The following is a 17,977-nucleotide window of genomic DNA, read 5'->3' on the forward strand; positions in this document are numbered from 1 at the left end:
GTTAAAGTAATATTTCAAAATAGTTCAATACATTCTGTGCCTTCAAGTAAAGATAAGACAAGAAACGGAAACAAGAAAGACATCTGGGAGTGGTTTAGGGTTCTACAGTCACCTCCAGAAACGATCAGAGTACCAAAATTATATTAGGAAGTTAAAAAACTTTTCAAAGAACTGCTCATGGAGTCTACACCCGTAATCTAATTTTGCTCCCATGGGCCTTATAAACATGTACATTTTACATTAAATATTGGAACAAAGGCATTTAGTACAATCTGAGATGCCATTTTGAATGCAGTAAAAACATTAAGTACCTAAAATGCAAAGCTTTAAACTACATAAGATCTCATTTTTAAAGATTTCACTATGTAAAAATCAATATAAACTTAGCTACATGTTCAATGAATTGTACAATAAAGCACCCATTCACAGCTGCTGCTCCCCCAGATTTACTACACCACCCTAATCTAATCTAATGTAACCTAATATCAAATTTAATAACGAATCTAATCATATGCATAATCTACCCTAATATCTAACCTAATCCAGGAGTGTCTGCTCTTATCCGCAAAGGGGCACTTGGATGGAATGAAAACCTGCACCCACACTGGCCCTTTGCGTATAAGATTGGACACTCCTGATCAAATCTAATACTGAAGCAAAAATAGAAATCTAATTGAATCTAAATACGTATAATTTATAATAAATTAAATTATATGTGATGTTTAATCTGGTATTAAAATTGACATTGGGACAGATTATCAATTTGATTCAATTCAATATTAGCTTAGTTAGATATTACACTATATTCTAATTCTAATATCAAATTTAACATCAAATACAATTTAATATTATGTAATATCTCATTTAACATAATCTAATATCTGATCTAATATAAACCTAATGTAATATATAATGAATGAATAATATATAATCGAATTTATCCGAATGCCATATCCAATGATTAATCTAATATAATTGAACCTAATATCTATCTTAGTGTAATATCTGAGGTCTTTGGACCACGTCATCTCTGGTACATCTGGTTTGAGCTGAAGCTTCTCTGTGTTCAGGAGCAGAGCACAGCAATGCTGTGTAATATGAAGCTTCCTGTCTTTGGCCTTTACTAAAACTCCAGCACAGAAATTTGTACCGTTTTATTATGCATCAAACAACCACGTGTTAAAACTGAAGCGCTTGTAAAAAAAAAATGTTGCTTTAAATATATTACAATAATTCAGTACAATAATATAAAAGATTACATAACAGCAGGTTTAACTGCAAATACAGAAGTAAATAAATAAGATCAGAATAAATAATAATTCAAGTGCTTCATCCCAAGGGGTTACATTTTGTCATCTCATTGGCTGCTATACTTGTGTCTGCAGAGAAAAAAAATGATTTAAAGATTTATTACAGTACTGAATGAAAAAAATCATCAGTGCTGCAGATTGTGTATAAAATGCTGGTGGTAATCTTACCTCAGAGACGATCTAGTCCATGTGCTTTTGCACTTTACAAAAATCACCTCAGATGTTTGCAGATTTGTATTTCGGAGATCTTTTGAGCAAAATATCATTCTGGTGAGAAAAAAAAAGCAAAGTTTCAGCAAAAATCACATCACAAACTTATTGATGATCACCCTGAGAGCACTAGCAAATATGAATGCAAAGCATGAACTAGAACATGCTATGACTTAGCTTTGACAAAAAGGCAAAATGTGAATAACAAAACAGACTTATCAGTAACATCAAGAGATGAGTTGTAAAATTACAAAAAAAATAATATGTATTGCTAAAATTATACTGCATTACACTTAGCATTAAAAGCATAGAAGAAGCAGCATTGTTAATATTAGCTATAAACCAGTGTATTGTGAATATTATGTATTTATAAAAGTGAGCAAGCATACTTTTTTTGCATCTCCCCGATCCAAATGCTAATTTTTTGGACATGAAGTTCAGGAGAATCTCGATTCCACCAGGGCCACATCATGTTGAGCAGCGAGGACGAGTCCTCCACTTTTAACTTAAGCATCAGCAGTTCACCGATATCTTCCTCTGTAACCAAGAGGAAGGAATGTGTTGTGCTTGTGCCAATTTCTCCATTTCTACATAAGAAACAGGAAGCTGAGTAGTTACTAACAAGCTAATCATGGCTGTATAAAAATGATTTAATGGATGATAATAGAAGTTACCTACACATTAAGATGGAGATTTTCTGCATTGCCATTGCTGCCATAAAGGGAAACAGCTACCATGAATTCTGTCACAGATTGATTTGTCTTTGTTGTGAAGTGTATCTTCAGCTGATAATGATGAACTGTGCAAAGAAAAATAACCGTAACCAATTCAAGAAGCTTAGCTACGCTGGTTTACAAAAGATTCCGCAAGGCTCTTTTCAAGACAACAGAATTGGACAACAAACCTAGCTAATTCTTAAAGAACAGTATTTGTGTCCAATGCTAATGTTAGACTGTTAGCTAGTGTCCTGCTAACAAGAAAATTTACATAATGCAACCACTAACAATAGATTTAAGCATGCATATCCTAAGTAAAGACAAAAAAAGTAATCTGATTTTAATGTAAATTTACATAGCTGCTTCTAAAGAAACAGTAACATTTATGTCAATGTTAAGACAGTCAACTAGACGGCTTATGTTGTGGGCTTATGCTATGTTTGATAATAATTTCTGGTTGAAATGCTCCAATTATACTGAAACCTAGGGATGCCATATTTGGCTTGGATTGACTTCAATTTGCCAAACAAATAAATATAACCTGAGGAATTTTGGTTACTGACCTCTATATGGCATAGAAGCTCGGGTCTTGGTGAACATTTTCATGCTGTGGGGTTTGTGAACCATCCTGGCATCATAGCCCACCGTATTGCATCGGTTCTTATGACATCTGAGACACACTCCACGCTCAAACATCGTGTTACTCCCACAGCTGTAAGCTTTACTGGCCTCTGCACCATTTAGGAGTGAGTCAATAAACAGGTGAACTGATCTCTCATGCTCACACTTGATGACATCATTCATTGCTGGGGAGAAATGGAATAAAGTACAGACTGAGGATCCACATAAAATGTCACGAATAAAACCTACTTCACTGAGATGAACAGGAACTGAGAGCAAGCCCTTTTGTTTTTCAACATCGCAATTTGAATTCTTACCAAGCAATCCATAATACGCCAGGTTCTCGTGGGCTCCTCGCAGGTTACAGCCAGGTTGGAAGCTTCCTCCATTGGGGTAGATGTCCACATGGCCAACTGGTTGTTCGATACCAATGCTGAGGCCCAGAGTTCCTCCTGAGAAAGTGTGAAGAACGTCCACAAAATGGGCATCATCTGGAGAAAGCCGGCGGTGTGCATGGACTCCTTCAAAATCTGGTCCTGCTGGATCAAGACCTGCAAAAATCCCAAACGACATCTTCTGGATCTTATATAAATTAGCTGGTTTGGGATCATAACTAATACATTTCCAATGCTGTTCCTTGTTTATAGAATTGAGATAAACATCTACCTGTTATTCTTCCAACTTTTTTGGTGCCACTACTGCCTGCGATTCCAGCAATGTGAGCACCAAGGTTGTAGCCAATTAGATGAATCTTCTCCAGAGGAACACTGGCTGTCTCCTTGTTTTTGGGATACGGGCATAGTTAACACAGAACTGACATCATCCATCCTTACTCTACATTCATACTTTTTGGTTTTAAGAAATATTTAAAATAAACAATTGCAATGATTACTTTTTATATTTAAAGCTTTTGCACTAGATTTGTAAAATCTTATCTGTAATTATAAGACTAATTTTACTACTATTCTGTATTATATTTTTCTGTTTTAGAAGTATGATTATTCTCTCCCAGTCTCCTCTAATTGGACGGTGGAAAATAAGACAATGGAAAATGGAGATGAAAATCCAGCATTAACATTTGGGTGAGGACAAATAAGTCTCTTGCATTAACTGAAGTTAGTCATTTTATCATTTTATTTATGTTTTATAGCAACAGGTATAATTTTAAATATCGGAAAACAAATGACTAACACCACTCCAACCTGCCACCCTCACTCAAACACACACACAAACAAGCTAGACAATATCTGATGTTGTTACTATGGAATGTCTAAGACAATTGAAAAGAGTACAAAGGACAAACACGGGATACATAGTGGACAGTGAAGTGAAAGAATGACAAATATGATGATAGATTATTAATTTTTTGAATTTGTAATATAGAATTGGATTTAACCACTGTTGAAAGAAATGGGGAAGATGCATCTTGACAATCTAAGAATGAACTTCTCATTTGTTCTTGTAAAAATCAACAGGAAGAGTCAAGTGAAACAAACAGTGAAACCAGACACTCAGAATCATGCAGGTTGCTGTAGGAGAATCATAGTTAGAAAGGTGCTAGACACAGTGATGAACCTGAATATAGTGAAAGATGTGCCACCATGTGAAGGCAGGCAAAAGGACACAGGTGCAGATTCAGCCCTCCAAAGTAGACAAACCAAAGCAACAAGGCAATTATCAAAAGAGGAACAGGCAGAAATTCAGCTAATCAGCAAGGAACAGGAAGTACGGACAATACGGAAATGAACAAAGGTCAAATCAACTAGACAGGGAATATAAACAGCAGAGAAATGACATGCACATACTTAATATAAGGAAGTAAAGGCTTATTTAAAGGGTGTGTGCGCATTATTACATAAAGGTGTGCCTTTTTAGAAGTCAGCTGTAACAAAAATCAAGTTTGGTCTTGTGACAGATTCATGTGACATGACTATAGCCTTCAGTAAATGAGAGTAACTCTTATGTCCAAATGTATCTCATGAGCATCTGCAATGCACTCTCAACATACTGTCAATGCACCATCAATGTACCCTCAATGCGCTCTCAATGTACTCTCAATAAACCATCAGTGCACTCTCAGTTTACTCTTAATGTACCTTCAATGTGCCCTCCATGAATCTTAAATGTATTCTCAATATTCTCTCAATATCCCCTTAATGTACATTCAATTTATCCTCACTGAATAACAAACTACTCTGGCATGACAAAGTATCCTGCTTTTTTTTTTTTACAACTTCTGTCTGTCTAATCCATTTCGTTTTATTTAATGCTCCATATCAAACTTGTGTGTTCCTATGAAAGTGTTTTTGGAAAGCGTACTGAGCGCTTTATGAAATCATACCTCTATCCATTCAATGAAGCGACCAACCTCTTGTCCCACCTCTTGAGTTTTATGTGCCGCTACAGCATAGTGATTCTGAGCTATGTCCAGCCAGTCCACCACTACCACGTTGGCATCTTTCTCTCTGTCATATAGTGCGGCTACCAGTTTGGCCACCCAGCTCTCAAACAACCCACTCACCTAGCAAGTGTGAGATTACACATCAATTAGAACTGCTCAAGTTTAAATAAAGGATTAACATTAGACTGGTTTCAAAAGCAGTTACCGTCCATCCATGTATGACCAGAAAGGTTTTTGTTGTACTGTTGAAATTGCAGTTGTGCAAGGTTTCAGATTTTCCTGGCACAATGTAACAGATGTCTTCATCAGGCAACGATGGTATCCTTAGGGAAAATTTGGAATAGGCTTTGCCAGGCTTTCTTTGGAGAAGAAGGCTCTTGAGGGGCTCCAAGATGTTATCTGTGAAAGAATGGGAAAAAGGTAGGTCATAAATGTGTTGGAATGCTGAAGGTTTATCTTTCAGATAAGAAGCTATTTGGGAAGAAGTTCAGAAAAAGGGCTTTGGTGCAGAGGGCAGCATTGCTGGCTTAGAGCTCCAGGGTCCTTAGATTTTAATATTCTCCCCAGGGGGGTTTCTTTACACCTCCCAAAACATGACGGTAGGTAAATTGGTAACACTAAATGGTGACAAACTCCTAGGAGAGCATGATGCCCTGTGATGAACTGCCATCCCTGGGGTCCATGATATATATCACAGGAGTACCTGATGTTATGTTTCGGTTATTATTTAATTGTCTAATACTAACATAATCCTAATTGACTGGTCACTCAAATAATCCAGCTCCAATTTTAAAACCAAATGATGTTAATATGATACACAATCTATATCAGAATAATTACAGGAATAATTCTAGAAACCTAAAAGGCTCTAATAGATATAATAGATAATAATAAATAAATATGATGGTACAGGTTTGCTCTGTTAATGAAATTCAATTTGTTCCTGATTATGAGAGAGTTTTGATAATGGTGTTACTCTGGAAGGGGTTTCCTCGGATGTAAGTCGCATGAGAACACCCGAGTATGTGAGTTTATGTTTACATTTCTGCACATGTAAAGATTAAAAACGATACACTGCTCCAGTCCTGTTATGAATTTCACAAGGTATTACAGTTCAAAATGTAGGAGATAAATGCATTTTATTACATTCCAGATATGGAAAGAATTTATTTGACTGGAATGGAGAGACTGCATTAATAAATATGACCATAGTGTGTTGTGCACTTACCCTGGAGACTGAGAGTGTATGATTGTCCCTCCAGAGCTGCGAGGCAGAAGACACAGAAGAGACATTTGAATGGGCGAAACATTTCTTAATTCATTTCTTAATTTTTGCGCATTTGGATATGTGATTTTTTAAATTATTATTCCTCCTGGAGTTCCTCCACAGACTGAATGAATAAGACGAAAGTAAACGAGGAAATAGTAACCACAGTAATGAGTCGCGGGCTTGACAGCTACCTGACTGTTCTTGGATCCTATTGGCTGTCGTACAGGTGGTGGGCGTGGCTCAACAAGACTGTACTGTAGCCTGTGTGTTACTTCACGCTGATCCCAGGTCAGCTTTGCGATCGAGTCTGAGTCTGAATATGTTTCTCGGCTTTTTTTTTGTATATACTGTGATAGTATCTATCTATCTATCTATCTATCTATCTATCTATCTATCTATCTATCTATCTATCTATCTATCTATCTATCTATCTATCTATCTATCTATCTATCTATCTATCTATCTATCTATCTATCTATCTATCTAGCTGTCTGTCTGTCTGTCTGTCTATCTATCTATCTATCTATCTATCTATCTATCTAGCTGTCTGTCTGTCTGTCTGTCTATCTATCTATCTATCTATCTATCTATCTATCTATCTATCTATCTAGCTGTCTGTCTGTCTGTCTGTCTATCTATCTATCTATCTATCTATCTATCTATCTATCTATCTATCTATCTATCTATCTATCAACACAGCATTGACTAAGATATATAATGAGTCACTTTTATTTTATATGAAAAACACTTCAGTAAGTATCCTGATAAAGGTCATGGTAGATCTGTGGCTTTCCCATGAACCCTAGTCATGAGGTGAGAATAAACCCTGGATGGGAATAATGCTAGTTCACTGCAGGACACCATGTACACACATGTTCAGATGCTTACTCACTACTAGGGGTAATTTATCTTAGCCAGTAAAACTACTAGGTTTGCTAGTTATAGAGTTACAGTGCAACCTTAAACCCAACTTAGTGAATAAAGTCAATCAAATTTACCCATCAACCCACCAATTGTTTTTGTACAATTTCGCAGATTTAATGTAACACCAGCTATGAGATCAGTTATTTAAATTATTATGTGACCATTCAATTTGCACCACAAAAAATATATTATGAAAAATTCAGCTCTTTTTTTCTGTAAATAAACACGGCATACTGTGCCACAGTGTTATTCTGCCCCCTTCTGCGCCTCAACATGTTTGGATATGCCCTTGCTGATGAATGAGTTATAAAGGCATATGGACACACATTTCAGATTAATTGAAAGAATATCTGAACAGCTTGGTGATAGAGAGGGTAGCACTGGTGTGTTGTTTACTCCTTGGGTTAATTGTTTCCTGTGGAGGGATGTTTATTTAGCATCGTTGGAATGAGTCTCTATCATCAGGGTTTTGTAACAGTCAAATGTAAAGCTAGAATTTTAAGTTTTCAGACACAGAAAAGTCACTAGGACAGAGGAGTTTATAATCTGTAGTTTTTCAGTAAAATGAGAAGCTGTTTTTTTCCATTCACTTCATTCACAAGTGAGATAATGTGTTTAACAAACACAAATGTGTTTAAACAGAAAAATTGCTGGGGTATAAGAGGAGTAAAACCCTGTTTTGGGGTGGTAACAGTAACACTGCTTTATCACACCACTATGTTCTTCATTATTTTCCTGGAACACATGACCTCCACAGGTTTTATTCCTTTCATAATTAATTTTGATGTAAGATACTTTTGACCACTTCTTATATCCACATGCTAATTGTTTTTATAAAGGCAATTTTAGGATTCATTAGCTCTGTCACATCTTCTTAGAAATGTATAAATAAACCACAGAGCAAGCCAGAGCCAGAAAAAAATGCATGTCCACTCAGGTATAATCCATCCATAAAAGATTCAAACACAGCCTTTAGTGCTAGTAAAACACTTGCTTTGGTCAGCAGAGTTATTGCCCTCTGCCTGTTTCATGACATTTTACAATAAATACTTTGAAGTGATTAAATAACCTTTCAAGGGGACATCCTGCACCTCAAAGAACAGCCTGGAAAGTGCTTGTTTTTGGTCCTTGCATGACCTGTGATGTCATGCACACTCAGCTGCGGTTCAGAAATCTGGATCTATAATATGACCTGAAGAAGACAATAAATCAGACACTTCAAAGTGCCAGAGAAGCACACACTCTTGACCTGGGGAGCATGTGTGCTTCTCTACAGCCTAACAGGCTTAAAAGTATAGAAGTGATTTTAGAAGACTTAAAATACAAAATAAAAGGTTTTTAGTAATACAAATCCTCTGAGTCAGGATGCCAGTGCCAGATGGATCTATAATGGCATGCTGTATTGCTATAACAAGAATTATTTCATCATTTAAATACTTTTTGGACTAAGTACATTGTTTTGAGGATGGAGGATAGTGTAACCTGCCAAAATAATACTACATGCTCCATAATAAAAAAGGGGCCAAGCACAGAACTAAGAGTGAAAAAAATAATATGATCAGATCAAATCAAAATTAGATCAAATTGCCTTGAAATTAGCAGTAATTCTAAATATTATATAACAATTTCCCTTTTTCAAATTTCCATTTTTAAACATGCACATATCAATGGAGGTGCTCTCTGAATTAAAATGCTTCAATAGACTCATTTCATTACCAAAGCAAGTTTCCTCTTTTCCTTGAAAAGCAGCCCAGAGCACGGAAAAACAAGCTCAGAGGAATCACTATGTAATTTCAACTGTGTTTATATCACATGCAGTTGAGTCACACTGTTGATGCTATTGTTGTTAGGTGGCTGTGCACTGGTGTGTGTGTGTGTGTGTATAATCAGACATAGAGCAAGTGGCCTTTTTAGAGCTTTTGTTTCTAACTCGAACATCAAGTCTTGCCAGGGCCTGAGAAGAGTCCAGAATACTCCTTAACTTGCCAGGATTTCCAGGAATTCCATTAAGAGAGCCTAATAAAAGACATGTGCCATGGATTCATGCCAAGAATTACCTCCTGTTTTTTGAGGAAATCTGTTTTTCCACCAACAAGACTGAAGGATTGGGGATAAATAAAAGGCAAATTTTACAACACCATATGCATGTGTGGTTTGTTTACAGTTTCAGATTAATCTGAGACTAAATGTTCCCACAATTGCAGTAAACAAACACCTGTTTAAAAAAACTGAAATCTGAAAAACGTAAAGTAAGGATATTCACCCCCCCCAGCCCCTTGTTTCCAAAGACAATTTGAAGTGTGGATGCACTTGAATGGTGCTTCAAATAACCATTTTAACTAACATTACAGACTCTGAACAGACGAGACATCTGGATAAAGCAGAGAATTTCAAGGCATTTGTTTCATGGCATTTGTTTAAAAAAAAATCTGGGGGCATCAGAATGGTTAAACAAATAATGTGCTTGCCTTATCATTGAGATATTGGAGTTCAAATTCTGTTAATAGCACAACCATTTCTGACAGTGTGTCCAAGAGAGCAAACAAGCCCAGGGTACGTAGTGACACTGAATGGGCAGGACATCTCTCCCCTGTAAGTCACAGTGACACTAGCAATACAGGTATCTAAAAATTTACCTCAGAGGGTTAAACAGTCATTGAACATTTAAGTTATGTCTGTGTATTTTCCTACATTTGAACTCATTCCCACATTTATCAGCAATCTTCAGTCTTATATATGTTATATTAGCCATCTTTTTAATCCTATAAACTTCCTTCAGTTTATTTTTGTCATCAATTCAGACTAAATCATAAATTGCTTTAAAATTTCATCTCAAAACTCATAAAGACAGAGATTTAGACAGTTATAATGCAACATACTCTTTATTAAAATATATTTATGCAGTGCATTGCATATTAAAATGATGAATAATCCCAAGAGTATACATTGTTTATACAAAGCTAATATACAAATATATACAGTTAATAAATAATCCTGTTGTATTAATGGCTCCTGTGGGGGAATTGTTTTTCACACGACCTATTTCATTTTTGATTTCCTCTGGGCTAGGTTTCTGGTGCATGTTGGAAACTATAACAGCACAGCTGAATTGTGTAGATTTAACTATTTTATCCACAATCATGAAGTGTTCAGAAAGATGTTCAGAATTCCTTTAATTCACAACAATCTGGCAGATGATCACATTATAAGGCAAGATTAAGTGTACGATTGAATACTGAAAATGAATCAAAACCTATACTTTTGCATGCTTCAACACTTATATACAGAAATAGATTTTAGGTCTTGAGTGATCACTGAGTGAACATTAAGTGATGAATGGATCGAACAGGAAAATAATCTAAGCCTATAAAGTGACCTGTGCCAAACACAGTAACTTAAAGACAGACACAAAAACAACTTAAATTTACACATTTCCAAATACAGAACAATTACACATATTTACACTGATTAGTTCTGTATATAGATTCAGCCAACAGAGTATTTGGTCCCGTGCTAGCAAGTGGTCAGCATATTATGACTGTTTAAATACTATGGTAAAAATTGGACTGCTTAATTCCTGCCATGAAGATTTTTAAATCTACAGCATTAATCTGCTAGGTAGAATAAAGGCTTTTACAGTGCTTCTCTGAATTTTTGAGTGCTGTACGTCTATTCTATAAAAATTTTACCACGATATACACATAGCCTAGCGTTACATCATTATAAACTACCTCAACATGGCACTATCAAGTACTTGACAGTGAACAAGGACACGCAGTGTTTGATTTCTATGTAGGCAGATAATAAGACATAAACATCCTGCTTGATTTTCCTGATGAAGGGAGCTAGTTCATCGAGGAAATCACCTTTAGAGCTGGTCAGTGAGTCAGTCTGTCAATGACAGTTGAGTCAATCAGGCAGTGAATTAGTGAGTCAATCATTTAGTCCTGAGTCAGTCAGTGACCCAGGAAAAGGAAACCAGTCAGTCAGTTAATAAGTCAATCAGTCAGTAAGTGACTCAGTGAGTCCGTCAGTCAATGAGTGACTTACAAAGCCCCTGTGAGCTGAGTATAGCCCTGCATGATGCCCATTTTGCCCTATGTTGTTTATTACTTTCGCTTCAGTTTGACCAAAGCTGACAGAAATTCAATACACACATTATAACAGTGTAACAGTTTACTTACATGTACGTACATATATATTGCATAACAATAAAGGACTCCTTATCTTTCATTTAAAGAAATATTTAGCATCTAGGCATGTGCATGATTTTCCCATCACTAAATCACAACATCATTGCTGGTCTCATTGGTCAGAGTTTTCTACCACAAACAAACCTCAAGCAGCATTTCATTCATGTTTGTTGAACATGCACATGCCTATTTACAGCCAATAAGAAGTGGTCAGGGTCCAGGTTCTGGCTCTACTCTGAGCTCCAGTGGCCAGATTAGCTAATCAATAATACTGAGCGGTAATCAGAAATTAGGCTTTTCTTTTAAACTGCTCAGCAGTTAAAGGTTATCATAAGTAAAAAATTCCTTACAGGATGTGCTTATGGGTGAAGGTCACATAATTGCTACAATTCAGCATCTCGCTCGGTTCAGAATGTACAGAAACTGCGCCGTCTCTCTCCCAGTCTTGTTTCAGCAGGTTTCCCTCAGTTTCTGGCAAAATGGTGGATGAGCGAGGGTCCCTTTAAGCGTCTAAGGCATCATTTTTGAATGAGCTGCCATGCATCTTCAACTTGTGCAATCTGTCAAAGTCAAAGACATCATATTATACTATAAAGTTTCAACTGATTAATATTTTATATAAGCTTCATTACATAATGAAACATTTCTGGTAGTAAATGCATCCGTCGTGATGCTGCTGCATTACAGTAAGTTTGGAAATAAATCACAAAAGGTTACCTTTCACTTTTGCGGCTTGACTGAGCTTCTTTGTCTTTCACAAACACGGCAGCTTCCCCTCCACGGGTGAGGTAGGAGAACTCACCTTCCTTGGCAGTGAAGAGCACTCTGAAATTGTGAAAACATATTGCAATATATTAGGGGTGTGTACAGCTATACAAGGGAACATCTACACAATGGGATTTTCAGAAATCCACAGGCGATCAGGGAAAAGAAGTTCTCTAATTAACAATACAATATGAGGCATTACATCATATTTCCGTACCAAACAAACTGTCCCCTTCTGTGGGATTAACCAAAACAGAAGCCATGCCATTTCAGCAAGACTGACTAAGAAGGAAGCCATGACTCCTTCACTGTAACTGATAAGCACAGAGGTTTTGCCTCTGTGCACAGAGGCCACACCTTCTTTATATGGACTGACAGTCACAGAGGCCACACCTCTGCTGGAACTAACACTTGCTCCTTTTAAGTCCTGATTGTTCTCAAAATTTTACCTAGTACATGCTATATCATACATATAACCATATCATAAATATTAATTATGCTCCACCCCTACTATTCCCATTTTAATCACCTGGACTGTGTTTCCCCAGATTTGATGCGCATCTTGCGAATGTGGAAAGTGTCCGGGTTCCACCAGGGCCAGCTGATAATGGTGTCCTTCTCCCAGATCAGCTTCACCATCAGTAGCTCGCCAATGTCCACATCCGTGGTGAGTAAGAAGGAGATGGTGGTGTTGGTTTTCAAAGCAGGCCTGCATGGACACATCAAACACACACAATCACACACACACCATGAAACCACCATCAACAAACATCCACGCGCTGCATCTGATCTGATGAATCCAACTTACATAATGTAAGGGATGTTCTCCTTCTCTCCAGAGTAGCCATAGAGGGAAATCTTCATGGGCTGATCTGTATAGCTTATCTGGCTCTTGCTGAAGAAATGGACTTTAACTTGGTAGTGGAAAACTGTATGGGATTAAAATAGAATTTCTGAGAAAAATAAAATAGGCATGGAAAATTCCGTCAGGGACGGAGAGTAATCAGCTTTATCTTGAAAGGAAATGTCTGCTGGCCTGCAGCCATTATTGTAGTGACACAGGTGCTACTGTTGTAAAACAATCCTTTTATTATCATAAGACATACTACTGATCCTCATTCCAACCAGTCCTTTGTAATAATACTAATAACAGCACAAAACAAAGTTCTAAAAATGACCTAATCTGCTCAGGATATAGCCTCCTGTTTTTTTTAAAGCTAGATTTTTAACTTTTTTCATTTTGTAATAGCACATTAAAATGAATAAAGCAATGATTTCCTCTTGTACTAAAGATATGGTTTTTTTGTTTTAACTAAAGTGACATGGCTAATGTTTTACCTTTGTAAGGCATCATCTCTCTGGTCTTCATGTACATCTTGCTGCTCCGGCGGCTGCGCACCTTGTTGATCTCGTAGCCCACCTTGTTGCAGCGGTTCTTACGGCAGCTCAGACACACACCCTTGTTGAAGCTCTCCTTGGAGCTGCAGCGATACGCCATGCTTTGCTGCTTCATGTTGACCAGGGAGTCGATGAAGAGGTGAATGGAGCGCTCATGGGAACATTTCACAATCTGGTCCATGTCTAGTGAATACAACAAACAGAAATTAGTTCATTACTTCATTTTTCTGTTAAAATGTGGCAGTGGCAAGGTGTTGCATGTTAGCCACTACTATACACTATGTATTGTATAATTTGAGCAATACTGGCCTAAAAATTGGGACTAGAATTTAGATTTTCACAAACCTGACCAATCTCACTCACTCCCACAGAAATTATGACCAATTCCTCCCACTCACACAAAAAACGTTTACCAATCCTCCCAAATCCTTCAGAGAATTTGATCAATTCGTCCCACTCACACAGAAAGTTTGACCAATCCTACCCACTCTCACAAAAATTTACACCCATAAATCTACACAATGTACTGTAATGCTGACATTCTATTTATGCCAAAATATCTGTGTGTGACTATTTGCAGCTTTTGTATTTAACACTCTAATTTGGGTCAAAGAATGCATTTTAGGATTACATAATTATCATGTTTGGCTTCTGTAAATTATTTGTTGTATAAATAAGGGAACGCACTTCTCAACCCTGTGGTAGCCACCATCATCATGGTGTTCTGCAGATCACATCCAGGCTGGAATGTCCCTCCATTGGGGTAGAAGTCCACATGGCCCACAGGTCTCTGGATGCCAATGCTGCGGTCCGGAGAGCCGCGTGTGTTGGTGTGGAGCACGTCAACAAACTGGGCATCATCTGGGGAAAGAGTGCTCTGGGCATCAGCATACTCAAAGCTTGGGCCGGCTGGATCCATGCCTGGACAAACAGAAACAAAAAAAGCTTGGAAATTAATAATAGTAATACCATGCGCATAACTGTCATAATAAAACAGGCTAAATTACATCAGCATGCATGACTTTCACTTTTTTGTGATGATTTATCAAAACAACAATGTGTAATAAAATGTAATATAATATATATATACAAATATTCATCATAAAACATAATGTTAACTGCAGTGAAATTAACAGAAAATGTAAGCACTAATGAAAATGAGGATTTTACATTTGATCCTATTAACTGCTTCTGGGTGTTTAAGTCCCCTCAGGACTTCACTCTTGTTAATATATCCTCCTACAACCAACAATGAGCTGTTTCTAGTCTAATAATGACTTTAAGAAAGGTGTAAACAACCCAGCAGAATTAAAACCTCAGTTTAAGCCAGCAGGACAGATGCATGTTGAGGAATTACCTGTGATCCTGCTGACTTTGTCTCTTGTAAGGAGTCCTGCAATCCCGGCTACATGAGCACCCAAACTGTAACCCAGCAGGTGAATATTTTCCCATGGATACTCCAGCTCAGCCTGTCAGCAAGAAATGACCAAATCAAGAGTTTTATTGAAAAGAAAGATGCTTTAATCACAAATGATATATATGGGTGTACCTTACAGTATATTATGCACATATTTGTGCTGTCTATCTTTTGAATAGAAAAATAGAAAATTGTCTCTACACTTTCAGAAAAAAAAAATGATACCTGTTCTTGTTGCTAGGGTTGCACCCTTTTCTATTGTAACTTTAATACCTACAGTATCTTTCACTTGATAATGTGGCTATAGTGTACCATTCAAACAGATTTAATTGGACCATAATTGCCTTTTAGAGTACCTTTTAGCATCTTTCTTTGTAAATGATACATGCAAAAGACATAAAAGATGTACCGTTTACCGTTGGCCAAGTGTTAAGAAAAGGTAAGGTTTAGTATCTTTTTTTAAGTGAGTGTACACTATACAAAAAAACATGCTAAAATGAACAATATATGGTAATTCTGAACAATATGCACAATTCAAAACATCTAGGGCTGAGTGATTATCTTTTCAAATTAATTACAAAATTCGAGACAGTATCTGAATTGATATTTAAATTTTCATACTTTAAAATTGTAAAATTTTAAAATTTGTTTTTTAAAATTACAAAATATTTTATTTTAATAAATATTTTTCACCTTTCCAGCTCATTTTTTTCTTTTATAAAATATATCAAATTTAATAAACATATCAACATTTAATATATACATCTTAAACATACATATATACACATACATCCTAGCACAACCATCAGAATTTGATTTTAAAATATGGATAGCAGATATTACAACTGAGAAGAAATAAAAGCAGGAAGTGTTTGTAGGTGGCTATAAGGGCAGAAGTAAGGACATACATGTTATTTATGAAGATTTATGCAACATTCAGAGATATGCAGGGAGATGCAAACTTTTGTACTGATATTTAGAGTCTGAGCTTAGTCTCTGACCTGCATCCAGTTGACAAACTTGGCCACATCGCGGCCCACAAGCTTGGTGTAGGCAGCCGAGGTTGGGTAATGTTGCTGTGCCCGGACAAGCCAGTCCACCACAACGACGTTGGCCGTTGGCTCACGTTCATAAAGAGCTGTCACCAGTTTGGAAACCCAACTCTCATACATACCAGTGACCTGAACAAAGATAAGGTGATCAGCGTATGGGAAACACCTTCATATTCACTTTGCTTTAAAGCACTTAATGAATTAATGCACTTACCGTCCAACCATGAATAACTATAAATGTCTTGGTGTCTGGATTGAAATTGCACTCTTTAATGGTGTCCCGCTGGCCAGGAACGATGTAGCATAGATCATCTTCCGGTTCTTCGATTGTTCTCAAAGCAAATTTGGACTCAATGTCACTGAATTCCACCATCCAGTCTGTAGAGTTGGTTGTGATGTTGCCTACTTAAATACAAGTTGATAAACAATATTTAGAGGCTTAAAGACTTTAAAATGGTTTAGTCATGCAATGCACTTTCAAATGGCAAAATAAACATTTTTAAAAAAAAAAACTTTCCTTGGATGCATATGAGTTCTTCCAGCCATCAAAATTATTTGGTTTACCAATAATTTAAAATAGAACTGCAACAATAATAGCACAAACACACTTGTGATGGCTTAACACCTAAGATAACCCTGGATAATGAAGCAATACAAAAAAGGTGACAAAAATCATGCAATAAAGCAAAAATAAAAATAGAACATCGGGTTGCATTACCTTCTAAGAATCTGTGATTGTGAATCTACTTCTTTTAAGCAGATTCATAATGTTTCGATTTATATTCTTGCTTGCATTTCTGTAAACTCATAGAGTCTGTGCAGAGGCCCAGCACACTGTCTCAGCACTGTGGGCTCCACAGCCTTTTCATTTAATCTGAGCACCTCCCTTCATTTCACTCAGTTTACATTAACAACAGCCAGCAAGAGGTGGCACCTTTTCTCTAAACCAGTGTTGCTTCAATCTGAAGGAAATGATCAATAATAAAATGCAACAATAAAATCAGAGTCATTAATACTTACTGAATGTGCTTGTTTCCACTGTTGGAGTAACTGTGGTTGAAAGACTGGAAGAAAGACTCAAAAAATACATCCAGATGATGTGCAAAACAAGGTTTTCTTTTCCCATATTCCCTTCAAGATAAGTGCTAAATATTTACTCGGATTTTATTTTTAAAAATGAAAATTGCAAATTAAAGTTACTTTGGTCCGGGTGGAAGGACTGAGCGTGGATGTCTCGTGCGCTTTGAGGACTTCCACTAGTTTGAAAGAGTCACCGCTATTAGCGCGTCTTTATGCTTCAAGCGGGATCTCGTATGCAAAACATTCTCTTTCTATTGGTCCGTATGCAAATTAGCTGTTACATTATTGGCCCTACTGGCGGGGATGGGCGGAGTATAAGCAACAAAAACCACGACGCCCACCCCTACCAGTCTTTTAATAAATTCACTATTAGGAGGCGTGTAATGATTGAAACTTATTCGTTTAAATAAATAAATAAATAAATAAATAAATACAGAGGTGGAGTATTTATATGAAGCAATCTGTTCGACACACACGCGCACACACACATCGAGAAAGAGAGACTCGCATTTGTGACTCATTTTGTGTGTGTGTGTGTGCTACATTATTACATTGCAATAATATAGTTAAATAGCTTATTTACTGTGATTCATTAATTTGTGCTTCACAAACATTAGCAT

At 36.7% G+C, this 17,977-nt stretch overlaps 2 protein-coding genes across 5 annotated transcripts; both read right to left on the reverse strand.

Moving 5' to 3' along the window:
* Positions 1-124: 124 nt before the first annotated feature.
* Positions 125-6,703, reverse strand: LOC131360553 (lipoprotein lipase). Of its 2 annotated transcripts, XM_058401138.1 has the most exons (10): positions 6,487-6,703; positions 5,464-5,657; positions 5,199-5,378; positions 3,524-3,635; positions 3,175-3,408; positions 2,800-3,042; positions 2,199-2,319; positions 1,910-2,107; positions 1,479-1,577; positions 125-1,379 (listed from the first exon to the last, which is right to left on the reverse strand). In XM_058401138.1, the coding sequence occupies exons 1-10, from the start codon at positions 6,566-6,568 to the stop codon at positions 1,358-1,360; spliced, it is 1,485 nt and encodes a 494-aa protein (XP_058257121.1). In that variant the 5' UTR covers positions 6,569-6,703; the 3' UTR covers positions 125-1,357. The 2 variants fall into 2 exon arrangements, with proteins under 2 accessions (XP_058257121.1, XP_058257123.1); XM_058401140.1 differs by lacking the exons at positions 125-1,379; positions 1,479-1,577 and having other exon boundaries at positions 1,911-2,057.
* Positions 6,704-10,318: 3,615 nt separating this feature from the next.
* On the reverse strand, positions 10,319-17,551 carry lpla (lipoprotein lipase a). Of its 3 annotated transcripts, none has more exons than XM_058401190.1 (10): positions 17,298-17,551; positions 16,492-16,679; positions 16,227-16,406; positions 15,166-15,277; positions 14,496-14,729; positions 13,749-13,991; positions 13,219-13,339; positions 12,940-13,119; positions 12,363-12,470; positions 10,319-12,205 (listed from the first exon to the last, which is right to left on the reverse strand). In XM_058401190.1, exons 1-10 carry the CDS (start codon positions 17,401-17,403, stop codon positions 12,148-12,150), a joined length of 1,530 nt encoding a protein of 509 aa, XP_058257173.1. In that variant the 5' UTR covers positions 17,404-17,551; the 3' UTR covers positions 10,319-12,147. The 3 variants fall into 3 exon arrangements, with proteins under 3 accessions (XP_058257173.1, XP_058257172.1, XP_058257174.1); XM_058401189.1 differs by having other exon boundaries at positions 16,492-16,682; XM_058401191.1 differs by lacking the exons at positions 10,319-12,205; positions 12,363-12,470 and having other exon boundaries at positions 12,936-13,119; positions 16,492-16,682.
* Positions 17,552-17,977: the final 426 nt, after the last annotated feature.

Source organism: Hemibagrus wyckioides, linkage group LG10, assembly GCF_019097595.1.
Source record: "Hemibagrus wyckioides isolate EC202008001 linkage group LG10, SWU_Hwy_1.0, whole genome shotgun sequence".
In the NCBI taxonomy this organism is placed as follows: domain Eukaryota; kingdom Metazoa; phylum Chordata; class Actinopteri; order Siluriformes; family Bagridae; genus Hemibagrus; species Hemibagrus wyckioides.

Bases quoted from the DNA above. Each gene is read 5' to 3' on its own strand.
- LOC131360553 (XM_058401138.1), bottom strand. From the start codon at position 6,568: ATGTTTCGCCCATTCAAATGTCTCTTCTGTGTCTTCTGCCTCGCAGCT. The intron at 5,379-5,463 runs GTAACTGCTTTT...CACACTTGCTAG, and splicing joins TGGTCATACATGGATGGACG to GTGAGTGGGTTGTTTGAGAG. The intron at 3,409-3,523 runs GTAGATGTTTAT...GGATTTTTGCAG, and splicing joins AAAAGTTGGAAGAATAACAG to GTCTTGATCCAGCAGGACCA.
- lpla (XM_058401189.1), bottom strand. From the start codon at position 17,403: ATGGGAAAAGAAAACCTTGTTTTGCACATCATCTGGATGTATTTTTTG. The intron at 13,992-14,495 runs GTGCGTTCCCTT...TGTATTCACTAG, and splicing joins GGCTACCACAGGGTTGAGAA to ACATGGACCAGATTGTGAAA. The intron at 13,340-13,748 runs GTAAAACATTAG...AATCCCATACAG, and splicing joins AGAGATGATGCCTTACAAAG to TTTTCCACTACCAAGTTAAA.